Here is an 11486-nt window from a genome sequence, read left to right as displayed (position 1 = left end):
GCCCCCCATCCCGGGGCGTTTTGGACCGCTCGGGAAAAAACGGGACGGGATGAAAAATCCTTGCCACTCGGGTTTCAATCCCGACCGGCCAGCTGTCATTTCCCACGCCACGTGTTGGTCTGCAGGCGCCTTGGGGTCTGTAACGGTCAAATGGCACAAGTGGGAAATTTCCCGCCAAAATTTTTCCTATAAATATGCCCCTCTGATGCTTATTTGAACTTTTACCACACTGTGAGAATTGACCGGAGTTTCCCGAGTAATTAGTACAGCAGATCAATCGAGCAGCAAACTTTTCCTCCCGACAAGCTTCACTAATCGATAAGTCCTTTCTTTCTCATCTTTTTATTTCCTCTTTAACTCTTTCCTGCAATGCTCTGTTCTACTGACCCACTAACCCCGACCAAAAGTAACCGACCCCTTCCGATGAAACGGTCATCTCCTTTATGAAGGAGATATGTCAGACCCGGACAGCCAGAACGTCTCGGGAGCGGACTACGACAACACGGTCGAAGAAGCCAGCGAAGAGACGGCGATCGAGGAATCGTCGCCCAAGATCACCGAGGTCGTCCAACGACCACGGCCAACGCCCGAGTGGAGAAGCTCTTCGAGCTCGGAAAGCTCGACCAGCTCAAGCGGCTCGAGCAGCGACAGCGATGATGACAGTAGCAATACCTCCACGAGTGGCCGTGAATCTCTGGCCGAGCATGCTCGAGAGACGCCTATGAGAACCATTGGGGCCGACCATAGAGCTCCCGCTCCTTCACGCGACCGGGAAGCTATGCCCGATTCGATCGACGAAGAGCCGACCACAACCGCAGCCGCTGAGCCGGAATTCATCTTCCTCAACAGCGAGAGCGTCGATCAGCAGGAGTTCCTACTGACGACCCATGAAGCATCTAAGATTTCGGCAAGGATAAGCGGCCGGGTAAAATTCGATACCCGTAGGAGCCTAGGAGGAATTAAGGAGCGTCACCAGGGGAAATGGATCGGGATGCACTACGATTCGTTGCAAGCCCCAATCATGTTCCCCTTCTCTGCCTCTTGACCGCCTTCTTAGGCTATTATCGGGTCTTGCCGGCCCAGATTTGCCCGACGCCCATCGCATACTGGCGTGCTTTCCCCAGATCTGCTCCCGGCATAGCGTTACATGCTCGATGGAGCTTTTTAACTACATCTATACGGTTAAGCCCTTAACGGCCAAGTACGGAGGCGGGTTCTTGGTGCTCCAGTCACGGGACCACCTCTGCTCGATCGATGACCTACTCGGGAATAACCGAGGATGGAAAAATCAAATATTCTCGGTCGAGTACAACCCATGGATTCTCCCGGTCGACCGGACGTGGAGCACGCACTACAGAAAGCAAGTGCAACCTGCAGCCAACCGGGCCCTTCGCGAAGCAACGTTCCGGATTTCCTGTGAGTTTTATGAGTATAAGATTTTCCGGACGCGGGAAGCTTATGACAATGCCCGGTTGCCGCCACCTCGATACGACCAAGAGCAAAAATATAAACCTCGACCGACGGGCGTATCGATCGCTGTAGCGGCGCCACAAGCCGAGCCAACCGACGAATGTCTAACATTAACTATTTTTTCCCGACCATTTCTTGTCGATTGTCTATTGTTTTAACCGTGCTCTTTTTTATTGCAGAAATGGGTCCCACGTGTGGTTTCCCGAGTGCCAGTGCACCTCGAGCCCCCCGAGCCAAGATGACGCTCGGTAAGAAGGCAACTGTCGCCGAGACATCGGCCGGGCAGGAGGTATGTGACGCTGCCGTCCCGCGCCCAAGTACTTGGTGCCTCAACCACTCTGCCGACCGACGCCGCGATCGACTCTCTGGCCCTCCGAGTCCCCGGTCGGAAGGGAAAAGAAAAGGCGTTCGGGAAGGACGCAGAGGAGACGGGCGCTCTTAAGCGCCGTCGCAAACAAAGCCCCCCAAGCGGGGTCAGCTCGGGCGTGGAATCATCTCTCCTCACCCGGTTGAATAACCTGCAGCCGGTCGGGGAAGATATGTGCAAATGGACGCCGTCGTAGATAACCGAGAAGGGTGCTCAGGATCTAGTAGAGGTAACTGATTGTTTTCTTTAGCTTCTTACTTTTATTTTCAACTCTGAACGCTCGAGCTAATTGTGTGTTTTCGTAGGTGTCCCGGGCGATCCAAAGCCTCCAATACCGGGCCTTGTTGGCCAACGAGGCTGAGACCTTAAAGCAGATCGTCGAGCGTCGAGGGAAGGAGAACGCCGAGCTTCAACAAGACTTGAAGACGGCCAAGGACTCCCTAGCAATAGCCGAGAAAGCCGCTCGGGTTGCGCTGAAGGAATCGGCCGAGCTGAAGGCCCGATTAGGCAACATGGAAGGGTTGGCCAAATTCTTATGCCGCGATGAACCGACGGCTGACAAATTCTTCCGAGCCTTGATGAAAAACAAGCTCGGCGAAGAGAAGATGTGGACGTTCGGTCACTGGGCGTACGCCTCCGGCCAGCAAACAATGCGGGCGGAGACCCGGTCAATAATGGAGGAGGTCTTCGAAGGCGAAGACTTGAAGGCAGTGCTGAGCGCCCTCCCGGATGAGATTCCCGATCCCGGGCCGATGCCTTTCACTGATCCGTCCACCTCCGGAGCTGTCGCCGAGTCGAGCCCTAGCAAGAAGGATGAAGGGAAGGTCGTGTAGACCCCGACTGTCCCTGTACTTTATTTTTGTAAATTTATCTCAAGTGAACTCATTCGGGAGCCCGGTCCCGTTTGTACCGGGCAACTTTTATCTTGAATGAAAGGACCGTTTTGCTTATCTTCCATATTTTTGCTTTTTATGCATGTGCAAACTTTAGTCATTTTTCCTCGACCTTTTCGTTCGAGTTTGTATTCGACCAATTTGTATTTGACCAATGTTGGCCGTTATTATCCTTAACCCTAGCTCCCACACTGCCGTGCACATGAAGCACGAATGAGTGCGGCAGTGGGTGAGAAGGTAGGCTGACCGGGCATATATTTGATGCTCTGTTGTCCTGATCGATGGCGTGACCCCACCGTCCACCTAAGATAAGCGCTTTCTTCTGGGCGTTACAATCCGCCCAGATGAGATGTAGAGGATTTTAGAATCCGTAAGGTTTTTACCCCTATCGGTCGGTGCCGAGTGAGTGGTGTGCACCTATATCGCCTATAACCAAATTTTTTGATCCCGGTATAATCGGGCAAGTTTTAGCGACATTGTGGTCGTTGGGCTTTCGCCCTACTCGATCGTTGATGCCGAATTTGATCAGATAAGTCACGATCAGAATAACTTCTGAGATGGATTTAACCAAACTACTTGCTATGTACATATACTGACAGTCGGTCGAGCAATCATCGATCGACATTACAAAATTTACTCCCGTTCGTAGACGGACATATTGATACATATTTTACATATACAACAAAAGATTAGCGTGCCCACTCGCAGGTGGAGCCCCCACCCCATCCGCATTTACACAATGACATCAATGTCGAAATAAGACAAAATTCTCAGAATTCCAAGTACCATCGATCACTCTCCCGGTCGTTGTTTTCAATCGGTAAGTGCCCGGGCGAACGACCGATGTGATTACATATGGTCCCTCCCAATTCTGAGCGAGTTTGCCTCCTTCCAGGGGTTGACTTGCCTCTCGTCGTCGCAGCACATAATCTCCAATCTGGAAGTATCGCGGATGAACCCACACGTCTTTAGCACTCTTCACTCTTTTTTGATATTCGGCCATGCGTCTGGTCACAATTTCTCTCTTCTCCTCCACACCATCTAGATCCACGGCTATAAAACATTCATTCTCTTCTGCATTGAACGACCCTTCTCTAGCGGTCGGGATCCATGCCTCGATCGGTAGACGCGCCTCAGCGCCGTAGACTAGAGCGAATGGTGTTTCCAACGTTGCCTCTCTAGGGGTCGTGCGGTATGTCTAAAGCACATACGGGAGCTCCTTGGCCCAATTACGACCAGCTGAGTGTAAATTCTTCAATCCTTCCAAGATGGTTCGATTAGCATTCTTCACTTGGCGTTTCCCTGCGGGTAAGCCACTGATGACCGGATCGAAGTTGTCCCGATCGTTGCCAAGAAGTTCTGAAAGTACTGGCTTACGAATTGTCGACCGTTATCACTTATCAAGTGAACAGGAACCCCAAACCGAGAAATGACATTCTGCCATAAAAATCTGGCACATTACTGAGAAGTAATCGTGGCCAGAGGCTCGGCCTCAATCCATTTTGAGAAATAATCGATTGCCACTATAACAAAGCGCCTCCGACCGGACAACTGTGGAAAAGGCCCTAGGATATCCACCCCCCATCGAGCAAACGGGATGGCAGTCGTGACCGGCTGATAAAAAGTTGCCGAAAAACCAGGCATCCGAGCATACAGTTGACATGTTTCACAATTTCTGGCAGTCGTGACCGGCTGAATATATATTAGATTCCCACAACCGACCCAGATTTGCCGAAAATTTCGCCGATCACTTCTTTTGTCGAAAATTTCGCCGATCACTTTTTTTTTTTTGCTGGAAAATTCGCCAAAAGGTGGGCTGAACCCTAATGATCTGTGATAGCAGGTCGTTAATTTGTTTTTGGGCTTCATTGCACTTAAATGAATTGTTGATGGGTGTAATTGCACCTTTAAAAAGTTTAGGGGCCTAATTGACTTTTAAGCTAAAATTCGAGGGCCTAATTTGACCTTTTTCCCAAAATTTAATTCTTATCAACATTCTCTCAGTCGGTCAAATCCTTTGTATAAAATATTTTTAATGTCATTTATCATAGAGGTATCTATGAGATCCTTGTACTTTAATTTTGTACAATAAATGGGGTGTTTAGTTGACATGAATTGAAATTCAATACCAATGTAATTCAATGAAAAAAGAAACTACATTGTTTGGTTGGAGGGAATTGCAATTCATAATTCCTCCCATGTGAATTGCAATTCAACCAAACAAAAGAAAGGAAAAACAAAGAAAATGACACAATTATTATTTTTTTTTTTTTGGAATAAGGGTCAAATAGGCCACTCAACTACACATAAAATTGCAATTAGGCCATTGAACTAAAAAAGAATGCAATTGAGTCATTGAACAACACAAAAACATGCAATTTAGTCCAAAATGACCTGTTGACCTGTTGTAGCAAGTTACCCATTTTTAATTAATTTTTAATAAATAATTTTTAATTTTTAATAAATAATTAATTAAATTTAAATTAAAAAAAAAAAAAAAGAAAACAGAAACAGCCGGTCGGAGACGAATCGTCTCCATGGCCGGAGACGAACCTCCGTCTCCAGCTATGGAGACAAAGACCTTCGTCTTCGGCTATGGAGACGAAGATCTCTTCGTCTCCATAGCCGGAGAAGAAGGTTTCGTCTCCTGGCCATGGAGACGAAGGACGTCGTCTCCATGGCCGGAGACGAAGACCTTCGTCTCAGGCTATGGAGACGGAGGTTCGTCTCCGGCCATGGAGACGAAGCCGGCCGGAGACGATTCGTCTCCGGCCGGCTGTTTCTGTTTTTTTTTTTTTTTTTTTTTTTTAAATTTTAATTTTAATTTTAATTTTAATTATTTATTTATTAAAAATTATTTTAAAATTTAATTAAAAAATGGGTAACTTGCTACAACAAGTAAACAAGTCATTTTGGGCTAAATTGCATGTTTTTGTGTTGTTCAATGACTCAATTGCATTCTTTTTTAGTTCAGTGGCCTAATTGCATTTGTGTGTGCAGTTGAGTGGCCTATTTGACCCTTATTCCTTTTTTTTTTTTTTTTTTGCACTTTTGGTCCCACGACTATGGTATCACTAACAACTTGATCTACGACTTTCAAAACTTGCAAAATTGGTCCACGACTATTACTTTCTTAGCGAATTTGGTCCTTCCGGTGCATTCTCCGTTCAATTTTAGCCGGAAATTTTTTTCACCTTTTTAATGTGGGTAATATTGTCTTTTTCCATCTCACCATCAATAATAGTGTATTTTACCCTTTCATTTAAAAAAAAAAAATCTTTTTATATTTAACAATATTACAAAAATGATTACTTAAGAAGTATTTGGCGATTTATTTATTTTTCGTAGCGGTCATAATTTAATAAACAACGTACAATGTTCACTTTCGCATCTCTATAGCCCGTCAGCATGTTCGACATAAAATATACTTAAATACATAATACACAAATTACGTATACAATTAACTATTAATTTAAATATTTAATCAACGTCGAACACAGTGACTAATTCACTTGTTGAATTATAAGCACCTCTAATTTATACTTATTTTTAATTAATATCAAAATTTAAAATTTATTTCCCATTGAGTATTTTGCTGCTTATATTTATAATGTGTGTTAATCTGTGATATTTATAGTTTGTTACGTATTAGTACGAATATTTATAATGTGCATCGATTTGTGTGATTTATAATATATTATATGTGATCATAATTATTTAAATGGATTTATTAATTGATATAAAATATATTTTGTGATTTAGTCATGAAAAATATTTTTAAAAAAATTTACTTTTTATGAATCATTTAATCAATATAGTCTACAAGTTTATTTAATATTGTATTATATTAAAATTAATTTAGAAAAATCTAAATTTGATCTAACTAGAAGAAAAAACATTTATGAATATAATAATATCAATAGAGAATTAGAGATGGCGTGGTTTATAATGTATTTTTCTATTCAAACTATTTTATCTAATTGATTGTGTTTTACATTTTATCATGAATATTTTTATAGCATTTTCAAAGTGCTTTAAAGTTTCGCCTCCAGTCAATTATATTTATGCCTCCGACCCCTACAAACATGACAATAGTTTCAGTATATTCGTAATAAATTTGATTTTTCTTTTATTTATATTAGGTTTCTTATCTTATACTAGACTAATCCTAAGTTCAAAGAACCTATGTCATTAGGCACGGGAAGAGGTAAAACGTGTTTTTAATTTTTTTTATTTTTATTTTTTGATATAATTAGACTTGTGTTGGTATAAAAAAAATAAAACAAAAAAAAAAAGATAGTGATTTGATTTTAGTAAAAAAAAATATTTATTATTTTTGCTTGAAATGATGAAGAATTTTGCTAATAAAGAAGGAAGGCATGAGGTGTCGAAAGGATAATGAGTAGTAAGAAAACTGGTCGTGTGTTAGTAATATTATACTTTGTACATTTATAATGTACATTATAACTGTGTGTAGTTAGTATTTGATTTAGTCTACAACTACTAGCTAATGTATAGAGATAGCTAGCTAATGTATAGAGATAGTTAGGCTAGTCTTTTGAGTCTATTGTATCTCTGTAATCTCTGATGAGTTTAGTAATCAACACAAAATACTCTCATCTGGTATCAGTTAACTCAGGTGATCATCTCTCTCCCCAACCATGTCCACCAACTCCAGCGAACGGACAGTCACCGCCGCCGGCCACCCCAAACAACCTTTCCACGGCGCACCATTTTGTGTCGATGAAACTCACTACAAAAAATTGGTTAGTCTTTTGAGTCTTATTGTATCTCTGTAATCTTTGAGTTTAGCAATCAACGCAAAATACTCTCTCATCTCGTGGACGAATTCTGCCCCACAGTGAGATGGAAAAGGCAATATTAGCCACAGTAAAAAGGGTGAAAAATCCGGCTAAAATTGAACGGAGAATGCATCGGAAGGACCTGTTAGTGATATTAATATTGTATGGTTATAGTTAGCTTTGACTTAACTACTAGTCTAATGTATAGGATTAGTTAGGTCTCCTATTTCCTTTGTATCTCTGTATTATTCTATTGCGAATTGAATACACAACCGACTTATCCCTTCATTTGGTATCAATAGCGATAGGTAGCCTTTTTTCTCTTTCCCTCCCCATAATGTCTACGAATTCCAGTGAGCGCACGGTGACCACCGGTCCACCGCCACCGTGCCACCTCCGGTCACTCCTAATTCCCTGTCAACGGCACACCATTTGTCTCAATTAAATTCACAACGCGTAATTTTCTATTTTGGCGTACCCATTTAATACCATTCCTTCGCGGTTAGGGACTACTAGGGTATGTTGACGGTGAGCTTCCGTGCCCTTCGGCTGTTCTCACCACCACCGCCACGAACGACGGTGCCTTCGACGGCAACTGACTTATCCCTTCATTGGACCAAATTCGGTAAGAAAGTAATAGTTGTGGATCAAAATTGTTAGTGACACTATAGTCGTGGGACCAAAAATGTAAAAAACTCCCCACATTTGCTCTTTTATCATTATTATTATCATTATTACAAAAAAGCATTTTAATTTTTATATCACTTTTTCCTTTCTCAATTCCAATAATTTTATTCCTCTATATCAAATAACATAACTTGAATTCCTACTTTATTCTCACATTATTCTTTTTCTAATGAATTACAATTCTTTTTCTCATAATTCCTTCCTTCTAACCATAATTCTTATACTTAGTTATCTCTATCACGTCAACTAGATTTGAAGTGTCATGTCACTAATATTTTATAATGTAATCATTATAACAAAATTTAAATATGTTGTGAAACAGAATGACAGCACATGAAACATTTTCTCATCACAATTCATTGCATATTCAAGTAAAACTGTAAAAGAAGTAAAAGAAAAAGAAAAAAAAAAGGCAAAATTCACCAAATTATCATGTCTGTGCAGAAGATTCTCATTCGTTTTAAAGGATAAGGTGCACTGAGAATGCAGATCAAAATTTCTCAGTATATAGGTAATAGGACTATATGTCCAGTCCAAGCTTCTTTACAAAGGCATTTTGTCATACCCTACTATCATTTCAATTCCAATGTTTGAACCAAATGCCACTGAGATGTTTCAAACATATATCCACTCAAATCTGCAAGTAATAGTAGTGGAACAAAAGAAGTACAAATTAGGAATTAGGATGAGCATGTTGAGTACTACTTTCATCATATCAGGATTCAGGCAATAAGACAAGAATAGATTGATGATTGATTAGCAAGCAGCTAGCTAGCACTGATTAGGGCCAGTTCAGAAACTTATAACCTTGAAGAGAAGGTGGCAAAAAAGTCTGGGATGAATTAGGATTGTCAGGTGTATAAATATAGTCCTTCCCATATCCAAGATCCTTCATTAGTTTGGTTGGTGCATTCCTCAAGTGAAGGGGCACCCCTTCGTTCTGTCCTACCGACTCCCTCACTACCTTCAAAGCATCCCCCAGTGCCCGGTAAACAGCAATTGACTTGGGGGCCAAGGCCAAATAAACCACACATTGAGCCAGGTTCACATTGCACTCGGGCATACCCAAGAAGTGGCAGGCTTGATAGCATGCCACGGCCTGGCAAAGTGCATTAGGATCAGCTAAGCCCACATCTTCACTAGCAAACCTAACTAGCCGACGGGCAATGTAGAGTGGATTTTCCCCTCCTTCCAGCATTCTTGCCAACCAATAAACCGAGGCATCAGCATCACTCCCTCTCATGGATTTGTGAAGTGCACTGATGAGATTGTAGTGCTCGTCCCCCGCCCTGTCATATGCCAAGTGTTTACATTGCAATGCTTCTTTAGCATCATTCAAACCAATGCTCAATGCCATTGCATTTGCATTTGCATTTGCTGCTCGATTCCCACTGTCATCTCCGGACTCGATATTTGGTACAACACACAATCGAGCCCTGGAAGCTGCAGTAGTAGCAGAAATTTCCAAGGCATTCAATGCAACCCTTGCATCTCCATCGCAGTGCATCGAGAGAAACTCGATAGCTTCATCACTTACTTCAATTTTCAAATCTTTCCAACTCCCACTACATGCCAACCCTTTATCGGAATCAGCAACAGCTCGCCTGAGGAGTATGCGAATGTGATCGGGTTTTAAGGCGTTAAGGGTTAAAACTCTACACCGAGACAATAACGGTGTGATCAAATGGAATGATGGGTTCTCAGTGGTGGCACCCATGAACACAACACTCCCATCTTCAATCACTGGTAGAAATGAGTCTTGTTGAGCCTTGTTAAACCTGTGAACCTCATCCATGAACAGAATGGTTCTTTTCTTGCACAGTTTCTTCAGTTTCTTAGCTTCATCAACTGCGTCTCGGACATCCTTAACCCCGGAAGTCACGGCAGACAAAGAGACAAACCTATATATCCCCGCAACGGAGGAGAAGCAGGAGTTCAGTATGGCTCTGGCAATGGATGTCTTGCCGGTGCCCGGTGGGCCCCATAGAAGAATAGAGGGTATGCGGCCACAATCAATCGCCGATTTCAGAACGGAGCTGGGGCCCAGTAAATGGTCCTGTCCCACCACCTCGTCGAGAGTCCGAGGTCTCACCCGCTCCGATAACGGTTCGTGAGGGTTTGTCGCCGCCGCCGGCACCTTCTTACTGTTCTTTTCTTCCTCCGCTTGCGCTGCTAATTTGGGGCGTTTTGTTGAACGCTGTAATTGGGGTTCTTCGCCTTCTTCGTGATAGATGTTGACGGAAGAGGGTTTGGATTGGGATTGGGATTGTGATTGAAAGAAGCGATTGATTTTGGGCTGGAAAGGGGAAGTTGAGGGCTGGTCGGCAGGGAGAGAGGAAGAAACGGGGTTGGAATCGCCGGAATCCTGGGGGTTGCTAAGAATCCATTAAGTGGCTTTGGTTAAATCGCCGGCAGTGGCGATCAACGCTTGGCTGGCCAGGTCCTCCGAGAAGCCCATGGCTAGGAGTTGTTGCTTCTCCATGGATGTTCGCTTCCTCTTCCCTTCCGTCGGAGGAGTTTTTGGCGGTATAGAAAGGTGAGCGCTGAGGTTTTTCGATTATCCCACCGATCAAGGCCCTAGCCAGATACGCATAATAAATTTGTTCACTTTAAATATAATTTTTATATTATCATTATTAAAGGTTATTAATTCTATTACATTGTAATATCTGTTCATTTATACTTTTAAAAAAAAATATTATCATTATTGATATTTTAATTAGGGGTGGGCACTTCGATTTGGTTTATCCGAACCAAACCGAACTAAATCGAACCGAATCGAACTAGTAATAGAAAACCAAATGATTCGGAATTTTGTAACCCGAATGGTTTAGTACCGAACCGAACCGAAACTGAACGGTTTGACAAAAATCAAACCGAACCGAATGCTATATAAAATTTTTAAATAATAATAATAATAATAATAATAATAATAATAATAATAATAATAATAATAAAGAAGTAAATCCAAGTTCCTTGATGCTTGCTCCGCCGTTCAATTCTCATTCTTACCGGTACCGAATCTTAAATTTTTTATTTGATTTCTTTATAGCTTGTTTTCTACATTGCACTTTTGTTGTTTGTCGCAATTGTTCTTTACCTCACAATTATATCTAACTTGAGTTATATTTACAATATTCACTATTTTCCTTAGTTTCATGTTTTTCTATAAATTTAATGTGCTTTACAGTCGTTCTAATTTTGATTTCCAGTGCATTATAATTATTTTCTAGTACTGGAATATATTTCGAGTGCACTAGCAATGAC

The 11486-nt window shown here is 42.2% G+C and overlaps 2 protein-coding genes across 2 annotated transcripts; one reads left to right on the top strand and one right to left on the bottom strand.

Annotated features, from left to right (window-relative positions):
* The first annotated feature begins 454 nt into the window (after positions 1 to 454).
* On the top strand, positions 455 to 2670 carry LOC109190157 (serine/arginine repetitive matrix protein 2-like). Its single transcript, XM_019340601.1, has 3 exons — positions 455 to 941; positions 1650 to 1759; positions 2143 to 2670. Exons 1-3 carry the CDS (start codon positions 455 to 457, stop codon positions 2668 to 2670), a joined length of 1125 nt encoding a protein of 374 aa, XP_019196146.1.
* Positions 2671 to 8637: 5967 nt separating this feature from the next.
* On the bottom strand, positions 8638 to 10777 carry LOC109190143 (ATPase WRNIP1). The gene is given in 2 exon segments (XM_019340582.1): positions 8638 to 8934; positions 8971 to 10777. A coding segment is annotated over 1 exon segment (1701 nt). The 5' UTR covers positions 10702 to 10777; the 3' UTR covers positions 8638 to 8934; positions 8971 to 9000.
* Between the last annotated feature and the right edge of the window lie 709 nt (positions 10778 to 11486).

The sequence above is a fragment of the Ipomoea nil genome, unplaced genomic scaffold (assembly GCF_001879475.1).
Source record: "Ipomoea nil cultivar Tokyo-kokei standard unplaced genomic scaffold, Asagao_1.1 scaffold1572, whole genome shotgun sequence".
Classification (NCBI taxonomy): Eukaryota; Viridiplantae; Streptophyta; class Magnoliopsida; order Solanales; family Convolvulaceae; genus Ipomoea; species Ipomoea nil.
This window is presented reverse-complemented; position numbering and strand designations above follow the sequence as displayed.

Excerpts from the sequence above, each read along its gene's own strand:
- LOC109190157 (XM_019340601.1), top strand. The coding sequence starts at position 455 with ATGTCAGACCCGGACAGCCAGAACGTCTCGGGAGCGGACTACGACAAC. Across the intron at positions 942-1,649 it reads CCGGGTAAAATTCGATACCC|AAATGGGTCCCACGTGTGGT; the intron begins GTAGGAGCCTAG and ends TTTTTATTGCAG. Across the intron at positions 1,760-2,142 it reads AGACATCGGCCGGGCAGGAG|GTGTCCCGGGCGATCCAAAG; the intron begins GTATGTGACGCT and ends GTGTTTTCGTAG.